The sequence below is a fragment of the Lissotriton helveticus genome, chromosome 12 (genome assembly GCF_964261635.1).
Source record: "Lissotriton helveticus chromosome 12, aLisHel1.1, whole genome shotgun sequence".
Taxonomy (NCBI): Eukaryota; Metazoa; Chordata; class Amphibia; order Caudata; family Salamandridae; genus Lissotriton; species Lissotriton helveticus.
In genome coordinates this window covers 779,107,194-779,130,259 of record NC_136073.1, presented here as the reverse complement: position 1 = coordinate 779,130,259, position 23,066 = coordinate 779,107,194, and the positions used below count along the sequence as shown (strand labels likewise).

At 47.6% G+C, this 23,066-nt stretch overlaps 1 protein-coding gene across 1 annotated transcript in view; it reads left to right on the top strand.

Annotated features, from left to right (window-relative positions):
* Window positions 1-23,066, top strand: part of LOC144798305 (protein S100-P-like) — a 204,742-nt gene that overhangs the window by 157,377 nt on the left and 24,299 nt on the right. The window contains exon 2 of the mRNA XM_078669106.1: window positions 16,173-16,289. Coding sequence (XP_078525232.1) covers window positions 16,188-16,289 — 102 coding nt within the window. The 5' untranslated portion in view covers window positions 16,173-16,187. The remainder of the gene's footprint in view (window positions 1-16,172; window positions 16,290-23,066) is intronic.

Genomic DNA, 23,066 nt, shown 5'->3' with positions numbered 1-23,066 from the left:
ATGGATGTCATGGGTAAATCACAAATGTGTTGGTAACAGGAGTGCTCTTGCTCGTAGCATAGCGAAAACACCAGGATATACTAAATGGATCATTTGCGGTTCACTGATACCGAAATTATGTATTTACGACAATGTTTACAAACACGAGTAAAATCGTCACGGAACCTCACGCGTGAGAGGGCGGGGGGCTGCGGGGGAGGGGGATAGGAAAGGCATAAGCATGAAAATATGTCTGTACCTCTGTCGCTGTTTGTTTTGCATTTTCTTTCTCTTTACAGTTGGTACAAAACATCATCTCTGTAAGCAGGTCTGGGATACACAGATTCCCCACGTTGCAGCCAGCTTCAGGCGCTTACTCTTAAATGGCTGCGCTACTTATATGTAATGTTGTGGTACCCAATTGACATGTTATCTTGCAGATGGCGGAATACTTGACATTACTAAGTGAACGAGTTGTATAGAATGCCGCACATGCTGTACTGTTAAACCAAAATACTAAATGCTAATAAACCGATTTGACAAAAAAAATAAAAAATGTGCTGCCCGTATCAAGCAGGCTGGTACCAGGAGCACGGAGAACTTAACGGAGGGCTCTTCCAGTGCTTGGAGTCATACCTCCAACACCGTCTACAGTGTGGGGGTATGTTTCCAACATGTTTGATACCAAACATGATAGGATTTGTTTCAGATGTTTTCGAGATGGTCATCGTGTAATTACGCGGTGCCCTTCTATATGGTATATGGCTGATTCACTGACAACCCAGGAGAATGGACTCCATGGGCTGCAGGGGTGTCCTGCTCATGCAGGCTCACCGCCTCACTTGAAACCAAGCACCCTGCCTTCAGGATTAAGGTCTGCTATAGGGGTGACTTATAGGTTTTAAGTGCAATGACCCTTAGATATAGCAAACCTATATCTTTTGTAAGTGGTGAAAACACTAACTTACATAGGCTGCAATGGCAGGCCTGTGGTTCCATTTTGAATGGTCCCTCATGGGTGGCATAATACATGCTTCAGCCAATAGGGGACTTCTGGGATACCTTTGCCCTGGGTACATGGGTACCATATACTAGGGACTGACAAGGGTGCTCCAGTATCCAATCTGGGGTGTACCTAAGGACATGTCATAACAGTGTAGGGAGAAAGCAGATAGACTGGGGTCTTGATTAGCAGGATCCCAGTCAGACTAGTCAAAAACGGCATTACAACAAGCAAAAAGTGGGGGTGACCATAACAAACAGATCCTACTTTCCTACACCGGCACTCTATACTATAAGCATGTTTGGTTGGATGGAAGTGCACTAATGTGCATGCTGACTCCAGCGGCAGAGTTCCCATGATCCCCATCACGTATGATGGAAAAAACAATGGGATGACTTGCATGTCCATGGGCTTTTCATGAATGAATGAAACAACTGCCTTACATGTCTCTCTTGTGAATCAAACAATGCCTTTACCTGCCTAATAGATTTAGCAGTCTGACGTTCATTTAGCAGCTACTGCCCAGGGAATGGTTAGTGAAGTTGGAAATGGCAGTAGCGTCATGGGGCATAAGGAATGCAATGTGTCTATTGCAAAATGCACTCATCCTACTTCTCAAGTTGATTTCCCACAGACCATCTAACCTTCCCATGCACAGCATCACAGCTGGAACTTTTTTATGCATGTGGAAACAGAGCTTATGTTTAGGTGTTTAAAAATGGTCTGCATTATTACCCAACTTACATTTTACTTCTAATCAGATATTTCCCATCACAATCAACCTTTTTTCTGTATGAGACCGCCCAGAGACATTTCTGAGATCATCCAATCACTTACCATCTTGTTCCCTATCTAATGGATGGGATTGTAAACAAATTAAATCGGTTAAGTTGACTGAAGGAGGTAGAGAACTCAACTTCAATAGCCCTACAGGTAATTTCTAAAGAATTGGTTGTCCAATGAACTATTATTTTGTCAAATAGAATGGCTCCTGTATTTGGCCTGAATGACAGGAGGTGTCTGTGCCATGATTGGTAATAAATGCTGTACCTTTATTCTGAAAATATCTGTCAGTATGCTTGAACAGATAGATGAAATACATGATGTGTCAGCAATTTAGAGACCACTGATGATGACATGGCTATGGAAGGATGAAACTTCTGGTAAGGATTAAGAGAGTTTATTTGGAAGATGGGGAATTAAAGTTCTCAAAGCAATCTTGATGATTTTTAAATTATACTGATTTACATCCTTGTCCAAGTTTATATTACCTCAATCTCAAACCTCACTTGAGGTCATGCTGTATCTTCATCATATCAGGCCACCATTCAAAATTATTACAATGATGGGAAATTTGATTATGAAACCTCAGAATGTTGCGAAAGTGATGTAGAATATGAAGCAAATATCCTGAAGAATCTAAGGGCATATTCACAAGGAGCTATCGCCAAATTAACAGCACTTTAACACAGCAAAAGTTGTGATAATTTTACCTCTCCATTCACAAGCTGGTGTTAACAGCCCACAGCACCAGTTTACCCGCAACAGCAGCCACAAAAACATTGCCACAGAGGACCACTGCATTTATCGCTAATGAGATGCAGAGTAGGCATTCCCGTGAAAAAAGCAGCGGCAACACGACACCTCAACATTCTCAACGACCAACCAGATCAGCGATAAGAACACGAAACGCAATATGGTGCGTTAGCAGCAGGAAATTAACACCTGCTCTGACCTGGTGTAAAGTTGGACCACAGTCTGCACCACAAAAGGGAGCAAAGCACAGACCCACACCTAAAGACAAACAGATGCCATGGATCAACTGAACATGCAGAACGGACACCCAAGAAGGCCACAACACTCACCAACACCACACCCAGGACCACCCCTACCTGGCACCCCCCAACGAAAGACATGCCACATCAGCTACACCTAAACATGTACGAAATAATCAGCCTGATGTCGCACAGTCACAACTGGTGACATGCATGTGTCATCACAGAAATGAGCATCACACATTCGCTTTCGAAGCAACCAATGAAACTTTATTGAAATGAACACTGAAATGAAATGAAGACACATGGCGGCTCCCCTCGGGACAATCCGTAGGTCACAGCCTGGAAGACAAAAAACATGATGAGAAGGTGTGTTGTGCGCACATCAAAGGACAAAGAGAGAGCGAAGGAGAGAGAGAGAAGAAGAGAGGGGGAGGGAGAGAGAGAAGAAGAGAAGGAGAGCGAGAAGAAGAGAGGAGGAGAGAGAGATGAATTGAGGGGGAAGAGAGAGAGTACCGCCCCTGCGCACCCGGGCCACACTGCTGTCCTGCTGCCACGGGTGTGTCTCCAACCACTTGCCGTTATGTATAGCGTACACCAGGTCACACATCAGAGTCAGAGCCGTCATCTGAAACAGAGTCCAGATACATGACTGGCACAGTACACACACTTGCACAAGACAACATCGCCCGCCTGCCCATGCACATCCAGGCAGAGGCACCCCAGCCCATCGGATCATTTCTGCCCATGCACACCCGGGCCTCACTGCTCACCTTCCACCACCGGCGTGTAGACAGGAGGTCTCACCACGTGCCGCTGCAAGCCACAAGCCCGTGCTCCGCGGACATGTCACCCTCCACACCATGCAGCCACGCTGCGCAGGCCACCAGGTCTCACATCTGATGCTTGGTCTTGATTACTCCATGGCATAGGACATACTAAGGCACCCGGCACCATCGCAGGCTGCACACCAGCTCAGCCCAATAGGCGCCACTAACTCTATGATCCCGGAAGCAAGGCCACATGGCGGGAGGCTCGTGATGCCCGCTGGCTCAGCCTACACTGCGGTCCAGCAGGGCACACAAATCCTGAGCAGTCCGGACCGCCGGGACGGGGCATCATTGCAAGCTGCACACCCGCACAGCAGCTTCAGTTGGCAATGACTCAGTGCACCCAAAGTCACCGTCCCATGGTGGGGTGTCTGTGCCGGCTGCAATGCACTGTGTGCCACAAACCCTGTTCAACCCTAGTCAGCACCACATGGTGGTAGGCCCTTGCCGGTCTCAAGGTCTCGGGTCCATCATCCAGTCACCACCGGCAGAGTGGTAGGTGACATCGTCAGCCCATTATATTTGCGGGGTCACATGGCCTGTGACGCGTATGCCGGATGGGTGTGATGTGCGTGCAAACCTGACCTCAGGGAGTGGCTGTGACATGCTCACAACTAGACCAGTGACCTGAACAGCACCAGCGAGTACGCCTGCGACAGGTAGCAATGAGGCCCCCCTCGGAGCATTAGCGGAGTGGTCTGGCTTGCCATACGCTGGAACAGCACATGGCTTGCAAAAATGACTCATGGGCACTGGGTGTGATTCAGTCCATGTCCGGACAAGGAAGTGGCTGATGCGTGTGTCCCTGTTGTGGTGTCCATGGGACCCGTTACACAAATTGCTATGTAGCACCCTCTGACTGGTATCCCACAGGATGAGCAGCATTGACGCAAGGGAAATCACTGTCCCTACATTCATCCACACATACATACATGAATGATGAAAGACATGACACAGCAGTGCATTACTGGATGTTTCTTGCACATCCAGTGCAGTTCTGCAGCTGGAGCGGTACACGGCAATGCCGAGCACACTAAACAATATGGGCCCTTGGAGGGCCAGGCAGAGTCTATCCGGGGATGACAAGTAAACGGGAGAGGAAGGGAACAGACCGATGTCTGGTCGCCTTGCCATTGGTCATCAAACAGGATGTGGCAGTCCATGTCGTTGTCCAAGGTGAGTGCATCGGAGTGTATCGGGGTCAGTGAAAGGTCATGAGGCCATGTGCGGGACCAAGCAGAAACAGGCCAGGTGGTGGAAATGAATGCGACTGAGTCCTTCTGATCACAGGTCCATCCAAGTCCTCGTCCCCGGATGAGTGCTCTGCCCCACCTGTGGGTGTTGCTGTACGAGCTCAGGCACTGTGTGCCACTGACACATCAGGTGCCGGAGGAGGGTTGTCAGCCGCACTGTGTCCCACTGACACATTAGGTGCCGGAGTGGATAGGCCTTCCGCACTGGGAGGAACTACCACACCAAGGGCGGAGACGTGGATGGTGTGGGGCCAGCAGCATTCATCATCGCCACGCCTGTAGCAGCAATGCCATGTTGAGGATCTGCAGGGCATGGTAGATCCCAGCTACATTCCGCTGATGTGCAGCGGTGGCTGCCATCCTTTCCACCTCCATCTGCACCATGTCCTCCATGAGCCTCCGCATATGTGCCAGCTCATGGCTGTTATCGCTGGAGCCACTCTGAGCGGACAGGTGTTCTTCTCTCCGCGTCATGACTCCAGCGATGTCAGTCAGGGATCATTGGAGACCATGGAGCAGGCCTACACACCCAAGAATGGCATCATGTTTGGTTGCCATGAAGCCGAAGCCCAACTGCTCCTGCTCAGCCGTCTCCCTCTTGCACTCCAGCACATGGCGTTGGAAGGCCATGTGTTGTTCCTGGGGGTCTTGGGAGAGTGCCGGGGCTGTGGGTGCCTCCTGCTGGGTGGTTTGGGTAGTGGGTGGGGTCTACTCGATGCAGCTGGGCTGCCCTGATCCTTGAGGTGAGTGGCGGATGAGGTCAATGATGTTTTGGATGGGTTGGGTGTCTGTCGATGCTGATGTTGTCCTCCTCGTCATCAGTGAAGAGTGCCTGAGACTGCTCTGCAGGAGGTGTTGATGGTGCCCCTGCAATTTGAAGGGGAGATGGTGTATTACAATGTGTCCACATATGTGTAGCTGCATGGTACATGTTGACATTCAGACAGCATGGCATTGTACATTGTGACAGACTGTAGATCTGGGCGAGGACCAAGAGTCATTGTGGGTGTGCACTGTGCTCTGCTTGATTGTGCATGTGTGCCATTGTGCCCATCTCCACCTGTCCCCCAAAACCTAATGGTCACTCACGCTGTTGCGGTTGTGTTGTGTCCTGTCGAGCAGTGTCCGATCCCCCGACTCCGGCCACAGTCTCCACACTGATTACTGTCGACACCTGCTCCTCCATGTCATTCAGCACGAGCTGTGGCGCTGGGCCCCGACCTTCAGTCTGCGTTGCTGCCTTCCGGTTGGAAGAGAGTTTCTCCTTGGTCCTCCGCTTGATGTCATTCCATCACCTCTCGACCTCACTATTGTCATCTTGTGCTCCACGACGACATTCACCTTGTCCATGATGTCCCACCATATTCCATTTTTGGTGCCCAATGACACGTTGGAGGTGACGTACAATTGTTGATGGTGTTCCATCACCTCCGTGACTATGATCCTATTCACCTGCAGACTGAACTTCGTCTTCTTCTTGTCCTTGCCCTTACCTGTCCCCGAGATACCGGACTGGTCGTCTGGGGTGCTTGTGGGGTTGCGATCATCCTCTGCACCTGCTCCGGCTGCCTCCATGGTGCTTGGGTGTTGGTCAGTTTGTGTTTGGGTGTTTTTTCTACTTTTATGGTGATTTTTCCCACCTGCCAGGTGTGTGTGGCAGGCCTGGCGCTGCTTATCGCTTATTTCCTTATCGCGCTTTGGCCCATCGCAGGTTTTTTGGTGTTGTAGTTTGTGTTTTTGTCTCGATCGAGGTGGTTGTATCGCGGCAGACTATCGCATGCTACTGCCTTGTTGTGAATTCCAATTTGTTACTGGGTTATTTTCCCGCGATAGGCTGCGATGGTGAAAGTTGTGTTACTATACTCTTGCCGTAGTTATCACAGGTTCTTGTGAATATACCCCTTAGTTTATTAAGTTGACTGATGAAATAGTACATGATGGAGGGAATTTGAAAGCGTAGAACTCTAATCTTCTTAGGCATTATTATAACCGTAAGATGCATCAGCCATGTTTTCTTACTCATGCTCCAAAGTGTATTCTGAGATGGGGAACTCCCTCTAACTTCTTTAGGTAAATTAAATAAAGAATCTTAAATGGTATGATGTCTAATATGTGAATGTCATTGTTACTGATCATACATCCTTGGATGAATACCCATGTATCACGAATAATGGTTAAAAGAGAACAACATCATGCCATTGAAGAATCTTTATTTAATTTACTTAAAGGAGTTCGAGGGAGTTCCCTGTAGAGGAGTGCACTTTGGGGACTCTGTTCCCAGAGTGGGAGGGCACAACAGATAGATAATACACCCAGAATCAGAGGACGATAGCCTGGAACAGCAAATAAAGTTAAACAAACAAGAATACAACACTTTCGAGTGCCATCTCGGAGTGCATTGCCAAGAGCTTTTCTTACTCATGCGAACATTGCCCACTGGAAGTGCTCATCTCTGACATGGAACTGCTTTTTGTACCTTTAAAACCATGCCCTCTCACTCCAATGACCTCAGACTAGGCATCTGATAAAGTTTATTGTAAGAAACAGATATGTGACCAAAATCAAAATTTTGAGTATCCTAGAAGAATTTGCTTCACTCCCACTGTTCACTAGCATGTCTCACTAACTCCATTTATAGAGTAATGTAAGGGGGATTACTCACCTTAAACAGGAAACATTATCCCCACCATCAGAACTGATCCCGCCAGACAGCATGAACCTGGAATAGAGGGTGTTGCCTTCCTGGAACAGAAAGAAAGAAAGACGCAAGGTGTGAGGAGCAGAAGCAAGATGGAAATATGTAGAAATCCACACAGGAAACTTCTTATAAATTCTTGAAGTATCTTTAATGGAGTATAAGTTAAATGCAGCAACCTTCGGCAAACCCATCAAGTACTGGTTTACATTAGAACATTCAGTGTGATGCAATTCCACTGCATCATGACTGCATCATTTAATTCTAAACAGTACCACAAAGTGGGTCTCACAAATGAAAAGAAGGTGCAAAGGAGAATCCCAAGCTCATGCCGAGAGGAGATAATGCCTGGAGGTCAGAAAGATATCGGGGAACAGCCACAGAGAACAGCCCGACCCAATGCAGTGGAATCCGGGATAGGAGTGAAAACCAGGATAGCAGAGGAGACTGGAGACACAGAGCCAGACAGCACATGGTTGTGGCTTGTGGATTCCTGGGGTCTCTGAGGAGTTAGGAGGATGCTATTGTGCCACTGCACAGTCTGAGGAAAGGCTGCACAAGGGAATTGAATGAAGAGAAATTTGATGTGGGGGAGAGGATGAATCAAAAGAAATTGTTTGAATTGCATTGTGAGGGCTCAAGAGACAAGTTCTTATAAATCATGGAACCCCCCTCTGAAAAAAGTCCATAACTACATAGTAACCTGACAAGCGGAAAAGAGGAAAGATAGAAAGAGACAGAATCATTTTTCTTTTTTCAGAACCTTAGGATCAAGAGTAAAGGAAGGCCCATAAGGAAAAGGCAGTCCTATTTCTTTCAGAGAAGTATTAGGAATAAGGAGAAAGAAAAGAAATAAAACAAGCATTGGTAAACGCATTAAGTTGCGCCTTAAACTCTCCACTGGGCTCTGCATGCCCAAGATCACACATAGTGCGCTAAATTGATGAGTAGTGTGGTGGGTTCCTAAGTAACATATGGGACCATGAAGAAAAAAAACAGTATTCTCACCAAGTTGACACTTGCTTCCTTGCCTGAAGCAACATCTGCACTGGGAAATACTGTGTTACCATTCACAGCTTTTGATATGATTCTAAAACTATCACTAAGCCATTGGACGGGAGAAGTTGTACTTTAAACTTGGAAACGGAGAGCAAAATGGCACCACAAGACCCACAGTTATTGCCTTATTGCAGTTCTTTCTTTAGACGCTGACAGGTGCGGGAGGAGGCGGTGAGAGAGAGGCGGCTTGCAATGGGGAAAATGGGCGACAGTGGGAGTGTAAACCACGGCTATTCTGACACTGCCTTTCATTTCCTGTTAGGAAATCCTGGAGAGGCGGAGTCTCACAAGAAAGGGGAAAGGGTTTCCTTGCTGTCTAGAACTTCAGCATGGTTCAACTATGTGGCCATCAGATGTGGTTGCTTCGGAAACTCTCAACAGGCCTAGAGTACGGAGATAGAGTTTTAATAAAGTTCAGCATGAGCGGCGAGACGCAGGCAGACCCAGAGCACCGCGTACGTACAAGAGGAGCGGCGGCACAGGCCATGGCTGTTCCAGTGGTGTAGCACAGGCCCCGTAGTTTTAGACTAGATCTGAGATTGCTTACACAGTGACCTACATACCTTACCATTTGCGGCACCATTTCTGTTCAGACGACATTTTGAATGATGATTGAAACTAACCCTTTGCTATTTCCGAGAAGAAGCCTCTGTTAAGTTTTGTTTCTGAAATGTTGAAGTTTTGCCTCAGTAATGAATAGACTGCTTATATTAATGCATACCTTTCTCACTAGATAGGGGCCCTCTCCCACTTGTCTGTTGGCAGGTGCAGGGTGAAACGACCTTGGACTGTGCTAGGTTATGTGAGATACGAGAACCAAAACCTATTTTTTCTGTATTTCATTGTCCAGCTGCATCTGCCTGGAAAATTCAATTGTAGGAATGCCTTTGCCCTACTATGAAACGTACATAATGTATCTCTATGCTTGTTGATTTCAGTTACCTCTGTATCACTTTTCGAGACTGTGCAGACGGGCCACCACTCTGAGTGCATCTGAATTAAACAATTATTGGTATTTTCTCTACTTTCTTCCTACTCTTTTTTTGGTATGGTAGGCTGAGAGGTGGTCCAAGGTTACCCGGGTGGCCCCAAGTGGGTCACTTCCTTCAGCACCCCCCTTGGTGCGGGTTGGGCCCCTAAGCTCCAGGTGGCCCCCTCAGCACAGTACTCTGCTGGAGAGCTCCTAATTGAGTCCAGAGGGGCCCCTCCATGTGCCTTGCAGGGGGGCCCCTCACGGTTTGTTACGCCAGTGGGCTGTTCCCGGCTAATAATTGATACCCCTCTGAACTCCCCGCATTATACACATGCACACATATCTTCATAGCACGAGGCTGGCAGTATATTTGTTTTGTTTTCGGCTGCGCTGTGGCTGGCAGTGGAGTGTTAAAGGCTTAGCGTGCCAGAAGCATGTTGGTGGAAAGAGTGGCACAGGAAGTGGAAGGTGAGTTGGCATGCACACATGGGCAGTGCATAGCGGGCATGAATCCAGCTCACACCAACCGGTACATCAAACTTTCCCATGTTGCCCCTTTATCAGCCAAAGCGCGCATGTGCTCGCTCCCTAGTAAAACCCTACAAATTTAGCGGAACACTAAACTCAGCTGGATAAGTAAAAGAACAAACAACCGCTCAGCAAGCAAGGATCATGGCAGTTGAGAGGATGTGGCAAAATGGCCAAAGCTGCTGACTCGCGAGCTGGGGATCCTAGTTCGCGTCTCGACAGCACAACATCCTGTTATTCTGGGCAAACCATTTTATTTATCCTGGTGAGACATTGCTATATAAATCTGCAGCAAGACGCAAAAGCATTAAGAGGCAATACTTTATGGAAAAATAGTTTCACCTGTGCAAATGTTAACGGTATTTCGGCACCGGGAAACTGATAGAAGAAGCAGATGAGGAACAAAGATTGGTAAATGCAGGAAACTATGTGACAGCCAAAAGAAATGGAGTAAAAGAAAGTGGGAAGCACAGGAACTAATGAAAGCCAGGAAAGCGAGGTGGTGGATGTGAGTCCCTTTTAAGAGTTATAATAAAAACAATGGGCCTCATTTATGAGGCCTTGCGTCAGTTTTGCGCTTCCGATGCGTCACTTTTTGTGATGCATCGGTGGCGTACAACATGCCTCCTGTTGCGCACTATTTACAAAGTGACGCATCTAAGCAGATGCGTCACTTTGTAAACCCCTGCGCTACATTATACCTGCTTCAGGTATAATGTATGCAGAGGGGGCGTTACCCCGCAAAAAGCCTTGTAATAGTGACACAGTGAAATCTATGAGATTTCACTGCGTCACTTTTAGGACGCTGTTGCATCAAAATCTTGCACCTGCCTCACAGCAGGCGTAGACTGACGCAAGCCCTTTCACATGGGGCTTTCCCCATGTGAAAGGACGCATTGCTGGAGTTGCGACACTTTTGTGACACACTCCAGCAATGCGTCACTTTTATGCTTACAGATACGTCAGAAATACTGATGTATCTGTAACTCCTTGCGACATGATGCGTCATACATTAAATATGACGCATCAGGTATGTCGCAAGGAGTGCGCACTGAGAAGTGAGGCATCGCTGCTTTCACGCAGCAATGCGTCAATTCTCATAAATGAGGCCCAATAGATTTCTCAAGTGCAGCGCAAACGCTGGCAGGCGAAACCTTAAAAGGGGTGAATACGACATTAGACAAATATGACTACTTACCTTGTTCTTGTATGTCCTACTGATGAGAAAAATCATTCCTGAAGGCCAGTGGAAACCATTGAACCACATCCAGCCTTAGTTACCAAAGGAACTACCAAACCAAAAAAAAGGTTTTTGAGAACAGAGAGAATTCTGAAAAGCCTTTTTGTACTTAAAACAAGAGAACGATAAACCTGAGAATAAAAGTAACTTATCAGACTGTTTATAACTTCAAGGTATATTCTAAAACCTTCCAGATAAACTCTGGCTGATTGAACTTGTGATACACATATTACTAATTTTTATTTGTATTCAATAAACCCATTAAGACTCCTGCTGAGGTCTAAGGTTAGAATTTTACACTGGCATTTAAAGAAAAGGCTGACTGCTACAAGAGATGATGGCTTCCTTGGTCGTCCAGAGCCATCGCCCTGATTATCACCTAATGCCTCAAATGGGCTTCCTGCCTGGACAGTGGGGCCTCTTTTTGGCAACTGACAGTTCATCGTTCACCTGACGTGCCACCATCTCGGATCTCTGACAAAGCAATTGATTCAAAACTACTACCCCTGCAGCCATCTCAGCGGAGAGGTCAAATAATGAATGGGCGTGGAAGGCTGGACTCGATCACCTACTGCAGACCTCGGTGGTCTGTGTTGGGCAGAGTGAGAAGCTGGTCTTTGTGTCGATGACATCAGGATCCGGTGCTGCCTTTACACGGAATCCAAATATACAAACACACAATGTTCTCTCAAGTGCCTGGAAGCCCTTCAGTGCAGAGTATGTGCTTCATAAAATGTATCCGTAAGTGCATTACAGAGGGTTTAGTTACTCCCACAGCGAAATAAGGTAATGCATTTCTTTAGGAAGCATCTATGAGATATAGATATATAGAAAAACAATAAAAGGTCCCGAAGGACAACCAATTCTCCTGTTTGTGTATTAAGGCGTAGACAGGAAATCCCGGAGCTCCCGAGTTTCCAGGTCCATAGTCTGTGACTCACCCAGTCCAGGACTATTCTCTGCACTCTGAGATTTGTAGTCTCTCTATTCTAATGGGATAAACGGGACTACAAGTCCCACAATGCACAGTACAAACAGGAACGAGGTGAGTAAAGCAGGGAAACGGGAACTGGGGAGCCCTGGAAATACCCCTACTTGTGTCAAGGTGGTGAGTGATGACAAAGTGAACAGGCCACTGACGAGCGCGGACTGACGGCCCTTTAAGTGAGTCCGACCCTGTGTGAAGCAGCCCGAGTGCGGCCTCCCCTGGAGTAAAGGGGCGGGGCCGGGGCCTTTAAAGAGGCCGGTGATAGGGGCGTCTGCTCGCTTCTCTCGTCCAGGAGCCTGTGTTCACTGCCTGTACCCTGAGGCTCGCGGTAAGGGGCTCGGAGACGGGGGTTGTCGCTTGGTCTGGGTGATACCCCTGAGGTGTGTGGTCTGATCGGGGTGACACAGGCGTGATTCTCCGCGGTATGCGGGGTTTGTGGTCTGTTCTGGGTGACACCCCTGAGGTGTGCGTGGTCTGATCTGGGTGACACAGGCGTGATTCTCCGCGGTATGCGTGGTTTGTTGTCTGTTCTGCGGGACTACAAGGCGCTGCTCCGAGGCTCAACGAGTGTTTTAAGGATCCCGTTTCAGACGCACCCCATATACATTGTCATAGCCACTTAGATTCCGAGGCCCAGGGGTGATTCAGCTGCTCCGGTCCAGGCCTCGTCTCTCTACCCTTTTGGGGTTGGGCCCTGGTTGTATTATGGGATACACGTGGCTGTCGCCCTCCAGCCTGGAGTGGGAGACCCTGTCCTCCCCTGGATACCGGCAGCTTTCCTTGAGAGGCCTAGGGCGGTCTCAAGATGGGCAGGTCAAAGTTTGTCTTCAAATTAAATGACCAGTAATGAGAAGTCAATTCTATAAGTAAACACCAAGCACTTGATTGGCTCCAGTGAGGGTGGGGCCATTCTTGGCAAGTTCCACCTTGTGTCCTGTGCCTCAGCCCGTTGTGGTGTTGTGTAGAGCATTCTGGGTCTTGTAGTTTTTACTTGCTATACCGCAGTATAACTAATTATGGACCGAATGGAGAGCTTTTGAATTTCCCACGTCCAAGCTGTGTCGTATGCTGTCCCGTCCACATACTTATTACACATTTTGATACATTGGGTACATATTTTATGGGCTGTGGCACACTTAACAAGTCCCAGAACGCAAACCACCGGAGTGGGGACAGCTGCAAATGCGTGCATCAGAAAGCCTGGCCGCTATGAAATGACCATGACTGAGTGTAGCTTACAATATAATTAAAGTTGACCATTTGGCAGCTTTGCATGGGTGCAATTTAAGGCCCCATCGGTCCAGGACTTGATATAATTAATATATTCATCCGTCCAATTTAGCATATAATTGCTATATTCCACAGGTGCATGCATGACTAGCTGCTCCAGTTCAGGAGTTTTTTGCATTTCCGTTCTGTAAGCTGGGTTGAATGACTGAATCAACAAGAGGACTAGTCTCAGAATGAAAATAAAAACCCTGGACTGTCGCATGGACCGCTTGGAAGGTCACTTGGTGTAACTCGCTCCGGTGGTATTTGGCTAGAACGGAACAGCAGGACGTCTTCAACCCACAACTTCTCTTGTGGTATCTGCATCTCGTAGAGCTTGAGGGTGACGCTGCTCAACTCTGAAAAGAATAAGACCTGAGGCAAAAAGCTTCTCTCAGGACCTCCCTGTCTAATGGAAGGGTTGCTAAATACCAAGGCTGTCTTGATTTCCCCCCTCATGCCTCTTGTATCCACAATCATGCTCTGCTTGCCTCTTTAGCTCTCTTGATGGATCTTTTAAACCCTTCTTTCTCACTTTCAGTTTTACCCCTATAGTTAGTCTTCTCCTTTTTAGGGTCTCGCATGTATCTCACTTGAAAGACACTATAGCTTATATTATAATAAGGGCTTGGAGCCCGCCCAGTACTTGTCATTTGTTGTCTTCAGTGTCACTTCTTGATTGCTGCCTCCTAATTGGACAGCCCAGGCAAGCACCGCTTCCTGTTTTCTTCTATTGAGAAGCGTGTGCTTAGTCTCGCTCTACTGCTCAAGCTGTGATTCAGGTCCTCCCCATTTTGTGTTCTACTCCTCCCACTCAGCACTTCTGTTAACATCTACTCCCCTCCCCCCTACATAGTCCATGCTTGGTATTCGCCTTTCATTGGTTATCGTATCCTGTCTTCTCTTTGATGGCTTCCCATCGAGGCAAGATCTATTTACAAAACAGCTTACAGAGCCTTGCACACTTCCTCCTTTCGTTACCTGGCGAATAAACTGAATGTCTGGACGCTCGCGCCCTTCTCACAATGTGGAAAAGTTTCTGCTTGAGCCCACCCCTCCTTCAAAAGGGAAAGATCGATGGCTCAATCGTTCTCAGATAATGCAGTGAGAATCTGGAACTCGCTTCCTCCATTGCTCGGTGCCACCACCTCTATCCGGATCTTCAAAGCTGACCTCAAATCTCTTCTCTTCCAAAGACACTTTCAGAACTAATACCTTCATTCTCAGACCCCTCTAGGAAGTTTGTTCATTGTCCATTTTTAATATTTCCCTGTACATTCCTCACCCTTGCTTGATGTGTTTGATATTGTGTTCTTGCCTTCTATGGTTGTACCCTACCTCTTCTAGTCTTCTGTTTGCTTTTGTAACGTTATATTTTGTAACGTTTCGCTCATGTAACGTAACTGGTTCTATTGTACAGCGCTCTGACACCTTCGGATCAAGTCAGCGCTAAATAAAAATCATTTTCAGAGTTCACAACGTCCATCTCTGTGGCAGGGAGACAAAAGCAAGTCCCTTCTGTGAAACAATGCATAGCGAGTAAGCCTGACCACTACCACGTGAGATTGGGGAGGTGGGGCTGTACTTTTAACCATTTTCCTCCGTTGTGCCGCTTTTATTCCCTTCCCCGACTCTTTATGATCCTTTGGAACCTGCTATTTCTAATCACACTCCAGGCGGAGGTCTCCTCCCATCTAAAGTTAAACAATCTGTCGTGTATGTAGATGTGAGAGCTCATTTCTGTCACGAAGAACGATTTCTGCTGTTGAGTAAATGAGATTTTAGCTATCCGTTTGTGTGTTCCATGATACTGCAGACATCCTGTCTTCTCAAAATGTGGCTTTTGAGTAGTCTCAGATTTACACATTTCTCCAAATAGATCTGTAGCGTGCTTAAAACCATTGACCAAGCCCAGAGGCGAGACATTTGCTTTGGCAATGCTTTTTTCTCTCTTGCTCTGGGTAATAGTCTGATAATAAACATAAGTCCTAGTCCCCATAAAAGGTGCTGGTGGGTAGGGTCGGACTGGAAACCTAGAGCAGACCTGGCCCATTTTGTCGGACCAGGCCAAATCAGTGGCGTAACTTAGGCCCCCATGGTGGGGGTGTGGGGGGGGGGGGGGGCAAGCTTCATGGGGTCCCCTCAGCAAAAGAGGAGGGACAGGTGGGAGGGGCCCATCTGTGCTCTTTGCAGGGGCCCCCCTTAAGTTTCGTTACACACTGGCCCAAACCATGCATAGAGTAAGCCTGACCACTACCAGGTGAGATTGGGCGGGGTAAACCCAAAAAAATGTGTGGGGAAAATGGTGCATTTACAACACTTTTCATAATAGTCTCTTGCATTGGCTTTTAAAGCACAATAAATGATGACCTTGCAGTGCACCAGGATACCCAGTCGTACCCACAGACATTCTTATTGTGAACACAAAAAATAAAATGTCTTCCATGAAACATGAATTTAAATGCAACGTAAGTGCACACAGACTCTTAAGCACAGCCAAGAAGCTAGAGTGATCTTCTGTCATTTTAAAGCTGTTAATATTTTGGAACCAGACTGAGGGTTTGTGTACTTGCTTTACAGATCGAAACGGTCAAGATGACTCTGGAAGAGCTGTGTGGGACTATGATCCAGACATTCAAGAAATACTCTGGAGCTGATGGTGAGCTGAACCAGGAGGAGCTGTCCAAGCTTCTGAAGGTAGAGTTCCCAAGTCTGTCTGTGAGTACAACCTAAAACCTATATCTATCTTTAAATATACACCTAATGAATGTTTGCCAGTTGTTTCAAAGAGTGTAATTTACAGAAAATGTCTTGCTGAGAATTACTTACCATGATTCAGTGCTGAATTCATTTGCAGGATATTTAACTTCACAAAACAAATGTTCAATGCAGTTATCATGCTTTCAGTCTTAGTGCTATTTTTAGAACCATCATTACCATACCGGACAGGCCTCCACATGCAGGCCCATCCCCGATGAAAACATTTACCAATTGTAGGAGAGTAGGGTCTGCTTTCCTATGGTCACCCCAATTTTTGCTTTTTGCTTCACTGGTTTTAGACTTAATGTGGCTGTGGGCCTGCTAATCAGACCCACAGCCTGCTGCTCTCTCTAAATTAATATCCATGTACTTTAGGTACATCACCAATTTGGTACTGGACACCTTATCAACCCCTGTACAGTGCACTATAGGTGCATCCAAGGCCTACCAGGGGCTGCAGCATATCTTTTGCCACCCCTGGCTGGCCATTTAAATCGACACAACTGGCTGATCACTCAGCTGGGGCAAGGTGGTGTAATCACCCCTTGCTTAGATAGCGTATACCTATGTCTAAACCTATATCTGGGCACCTAGAAGTCACTCCTATGGCAGGCCTTAACAATCCTGGAGGCAGAGTGCTTGGTTTTATGAGATGGTGCTCTAGCATGAGCTGAGCCTGTCTGCAGAGTTCGGAACCATTTCCTTACTGCTGTTCCAGGGTATTGCCCATACCATATACTGTTAAGTGCATTATAATCCTCGCGGTTATTGCTAACTTTGGTTTGGCTTTATCAAAACATATTGTGTACGGTGTCATACACTTTGGAATACTACCCCCTTGCCAGTTCTGGCAACGGGGGTAGCATTCCACCCTTCTAGAGGGAAAACACATGTTACTTTACTTAAAACACGGTTAATCCTAACCATAGCCTCAGCATCACAAAATGGATGCTGCTGCCCCGACACGTCTGGCCTCCTGCTGCTGACCGAAACCTGGCAGGGGAGGCTTGGACAAAGAGTTTCCTGTCACAGGGAGGTGCTACACCACCCCAGACAGGAGATAGTGGATTGGAGCAGGGAGGGTTGAAAGAAACTAGAGACAGCCTGGGGCACACAAGGTGTCCCATGCAAAATCCAGTCAAACTGGTTCTGGGGCACTCCAGCCCCAGCTCTGGTGTGAAACTGGACAAAGGGAAAGGGGTGTAACCACCCATAGGAGGGACCTAGCAGGTAATCCAGCCCCTTGATTTGGAATAAAGGTAGGACCTTCGACATCCTACTCGACGTAGAAGACTGAAGAATCTCCCTTGTGGTCAAGGAGTGACCACCCTGTGCAAACAGGGACCATCCAGCGCCCAACAGTTTGCTTTGTTGCAGTTCCCACCGGAACTCGAGCGACAGAGATAAACAAGACCAGCTTCCCTTGACTTCTAACAGCACGTTCCACAGTCCCAGTGAATCTGAGACCTGTGGAGGCAACGTGAAGCGTGGAGCCGGCCATCTTGGAAAAACTACAAAGTGCTGACCGTGCAGCTCCCGAGGCTCCCTTGAAGCTGTGCATTGGGGTTTGAGAATCCCCAGCCCCGAGTAGCTTTTGCACCGAAGATCTCCCCTCAACACTCGGAGTGCTGCGTGGGGCCCTTTTGCATTTTTCTGCTTGACGCATTGGTCTGGTCACTTGCCCGTTGGCTAGTGGCCCCAGTACCGACAACCTTGAATTTACACTGCTAGTCTGGTTGCTCCAGACTGGCCCTCGCTCCCCTAAAAAGGAGCAATCTATCTGACCTTGTTGGTACGAACGAGAAGCAATCTTCCAATCCTGCGTGGGTTGCACTTGCCAAGGCTTAACTCCGATCTGAAAGCCGACAGCGAGAGCCTTTGTGGGACAGCTCGTGATTCACTCCAGGTCATCCTCGGCGCCCCAGATTCCACGTGGCAGCGGAGACTAACTTCGCAACAAGCACCTAATTGCGCCCAACATTGCCTGGTTCCTTCCTGGTCACTGGCTAGTGACCCAGACTCTGTCCCCTCTGCTTTCAGATACTCTACATCTTCGATCCAACCGGACTCTTCTCTCCTGGCCTCCTGAAGCATCTTCATCTCCAGGCTCCATAGAACTCCACAACAAAACCGACACTCTTTGGCACCTATGCACCCGCTTCCTGTGGGTGAGGTAACTCATGAACGCCGGTGCTCCTGTAGTGCTTTACACCTCTAGTGTCCTAGTTATAAGTGGCTAGGTTCTAGTCCAGTCGAAAGTCTTCTAAAACAGTAACTTTGTAACTTTTACGCACCATTGACTTTGCATTGGTGCATGCGTGTGCTGTTAGCGCTGCACCCGATTCCCGTGGGCTACTCCCGTCCTAACTGCTGTTAGTCCAGTGTAGTCCCAGCGATGCCCTAGGCCTTACCACTGATCGAATAGTGATACTTATACCACTTTTTTTATATATGGTTTGAGTGGCCACCGGCCTCATCCATAAACGTGCAACTTTCATATGTTAAACTGTGCTTTTGTTTAAACTCTTGTGCTTCTATACTCATAAAGAGTACAGGGGATTATTCTAGTAATAAATACATATATTTTTATAATATATAACTTGTGTGGTGTCCTTTCATTTGATATTACAGGATTGCATATAGTAAAACAGCTGGCTTCACATGCCCTCTTGAGTTTAGCCTAAGACTGCTTAGTCCATGCTACCATTAGGATAGCTTGTCTTTTAAGGTTAACTTACAACCACCACCATAAGGGATTGTTTGGACTGATACAAGGTGCCCCCAGAATTGGGAGACATCATACGTCAGGCCAACTTTTCACATTGGTGTGCAGCGGTTGGGATTTGAGCTTGCTGTTTTACCATTGCAATCTTTTTATCAAATTTAAAGATCACATTAAGTACCATAGGTACATATAAACAAAGCTTACATATTTAAGTTCTACTGAACTTAGTAGTTGTAGATAAAAGGGCTTAGCACACCCTGCCTACAACTCACTAGCAAGGTTCCAGTAGGAAAACACTTAGTGTAGGTAAGTGCATCACTTACACCTCACTAGAGTCATGTCTGGCACAGGTGAGCAACCCATTGCTCTGCCTGTGGTAGGTGACCTTACCAAGGCACCTTCCAGCTATGACAAACTCAGCTTCAAGGACTTGAGTGCCTTGTGTACTACAAGGAAGCTCAAAAAGGGTCACAACCCTACCATTCCTGTCCTGATAGCCATCCTAGAGAAGGATGATTTTGAGAAAGCTAGTGCAGTTCCCTCTGGTAATTCCGCAGAAGGAGTGAACCCCCAGATACTGAGAACACCACCCCAGAAGATGAGTAGGTGAACCCAGAACAAAATGATTCAGATGACTCAGATCAGGGTCCAGGGGATATCCAGGTACCAATTGGGAGGCTTAACCAAACCAACTTGGACCTAAATGGAGAGGGCCAGCACCTCCTCAGATTCCATAGCAGAATACTCCCAGGCAATAGAAGAGATCTCCTTCCAGGGAATTTCACCTTTCTAGTGCCTCAAGGGAATCTCAAAAGGGGAATGACTCCTCCTCCCCCCCTCCCCCCCCCCAAATAAGGCCAGGATGAGAGCTGTCAAGCTCGAGATAGAGGGAAGAGATAGCCCTGGCCCAAGCTAAACTTGCTTTAGCAGGGGAACAAAGACTGTGTGGGGAGATACCCACTGGTGGCAGCATTATTTCTAAAGAGAAAGACAGGACCTATGATAATAGAAAACCTGACCAAGATTGTGCCCCCCTACAAGGAAGGGGATGACATCCAAAAATGGATGACTGCTCTGGAGAGAGCCTGCATGGTACAGCAGGTTCCTCAAGAACAGTGGGCAGCAATCTTATGGTACTCCTTTTCTGAGAAAGGGAGAGACAAGCTCCTCACTGTTAGACCCGAGGATGCTAAAACTACTCTGTCCTGAAGAGTGCTCTTATTGATGGGTTTGGCCTAACCACTGAGCAATACAGGTTGTTGTTCAGAGATACCCAAAAAGCTCAGACTCAGGACTGGACTGATTTTGTTGATTGTGCCACTAAGGCTCTGGAGGGTTGGTTGCAGGGAAGTAAAGTCTCAGACTATACAGGATTGTACAATCTAATTATGAGAGAACAGATCCTAAATAACTATCAGAACCAGCTATTGATCAACACCTTATTGACTCAGATCTGACCTCTCCCCAATAATTGGAAAAGAAGGCAGACATGTGGGTCAGAACAAGGGTTAAGCAGAAACCCCAGAACCATGGAGGTGATCAAAAGAAGGAAGGCCAGAAGGGTGGAGATAAGAAAGAAAGACCAGAAGTCTTCTTCAGGCCCCCAAAATAAATCTAATAAGGAGGGTGGATCCCAAAATGGAAACAAGAAAAAGAATGATGGCCCAAAGAAACCTTGGTGCAATAACTGTAAATCAGTTTCTCACTGAGTTAGTGAGTGCACTAAGAAAAATCCAGTACCTATCACTGCAGCCCCTAAGGCACCTGCACCCCCTAGTACAGTTAGCAGTGGTAGTGCACAACCCAAGGGATTAGTGGGGTTAACCATGGGTACTGAGATGGAGTCTGGCCTAGTCAGAATCCCTACTCAGGCAGTTCTGCTATATGATGTGGACATATCTGTGACCACTCCTATGAGTCCCAATACTTAGGGCAAGTATAGGCAGATGCCTTTGATCAATGAGAAACTGGCTCAGGCCTACAGGGATACATGTGCCAGTGTCGCTATGGTGACACCTAACTTTGTGGACCCTGGACAAATCATACTAGGTGAGAACTACCTAGTGACCAATGCTAGCAATGCCACTACTACACATAGTGTGGCTGTTAAATTCTCCTGGGGAGGAGTAACTGGCCACAAGAAAGTTGTTGTAAGTGCAGACCTCCCAGTAGACAGTCTTTTGGGCAATGATATAGAGGAATCATTATGGTCAGAAGTGGAGTACAGGACTCATGCAGAAATGCTAGGGATTTCAGCCCATGTCTTGCTGTAACCAGGTCCCAGGCCAAGAAGTGCCTACCTGAACCTGTGGTGGATCTTGAAACAATAGACCAACCACAACCCAAGAGGAAGAGCAAGAGGGTTAAGGCAGTGCCTTCCCACTTGCCCCAGGTTGAGGATCAGACCTCACAGGAGGATGATTCTGTGATCCAAGAGGAGACTGTCCTGGAAGAGCTTGAACCTGATCAGGTTGAGTTTCTGGGGTCAGGGGGACCCTCCAGGGCAGATCTGGGGCAGTCTCAGTTAACTTGTCCTTCTCTTGAACCCCTCAGACAGCAAGCTGCTGCTGAGGCTGCTGGGAATGCTCAAAGTACCCATAGTGTATTGGGATGATGGGCTCCTTTTATTCAGAGGCTAGAGACCCCAAGCCTGGTGCTACCAGGAGGTTGGTTATACCTCTGCAATTTAGGGGCTTCCTTCTCGCCTTGGCCCATGAAATTCCCCTTGCAGGACACTTAGGCCAGAATAAGACTTGGGAGAGACTAGTCCCTTACTTTCACGGGCCTCACATGTCAGAACACGAAGGAGTTGTTGCTCCTGTGACACCTGCCAAGCCAGTGGCAAATCAGGTGGCACCACAAAGGCCCCCTTATACCTCTACCTCTGGTGGGGGTGCCCTTTGAGAGAGTTGGGATAGACATTGTTGGACCAATGGATCCCCCAACAGCATCTGGGCACAGATTTATCCTAGTGGTAGTGGATCATGCCACCAGGTACCAGGAGGCAATTCCCCTGAGGACCACAACCGCTCCTGTTGTGACAAGAGCCCTACTTGGAGGTTTCTCCAGAGTGGGCTTTCCAAAGGAGGTCCTTTCAGACGGAGGTACCAACTTCATGTCTGGATATTTGAAAGCAATGTGGAAAGAGTGTAGAGTGAACTATAAGTTCACCACACCCCCCCATCATCCACAGTGCAATGGGCTTGTTGAGAAAGGTTCAACAAGACCCTAAAGGGAATGATAAAAGGGTTACCTGAAAAGCTCAGTGTAGATGGGACATCCTTTTACCCTGCTTACTCTTTGCTTACAGAGAGGTCTCACAGAAGGGGGTTGGCTACAGCCCTTTTGAACTTTTGTTTGGCCACCCTGTAAGGGGTCCATTGTGTCTTGTGAAGGAAGGATGGGAGTTACCTCTCAAAAAGCCTAAGCTTGATGTTGTGGACTATGTACCAGGATGGCTGAGTACACGGAGAAACAACCAAAAACCTGGAGGCCAGCCAAGAATTACAGAAAGCTTGGCATGACCAAAAAGCTGTTCTGACTGAGTACCAGCCAGGGCAGAAGGTGTGGGTGTTGGAGCCAGTGGCCCCAGCAGCTCTCCAAGACAAATGGTCTGGACCCCACACCATACTTGAGAAAAAGGGAGAGGTCACCTACTTGGTGGACCTTGGCACCCCTAGGAGCCCCCACAGGGTGCTCCATGTAAACAGATTGAAGGCATATGTGGACAGGACAGACATGGGTTTGCTCATGGCAACAGATGGGGAACAGGAGGAAGAGAGTGACCCTCTCCCAGACTTGTTAACCCTGATGATGGCTCAGTGGATGGAGTGGCCTTGGCAGGCAGCCTCTCTGACCAGCAGCAATGGGACTGCAAACAAGTGTTGCAGGCTCATAGACCTGTTTTCTCTTACACCCAGTCAAACTAACTGGTGCACCCATGAGGTGGACACTGGGGACAGTCTGCCTGTGAAGAATAAAATCTACAG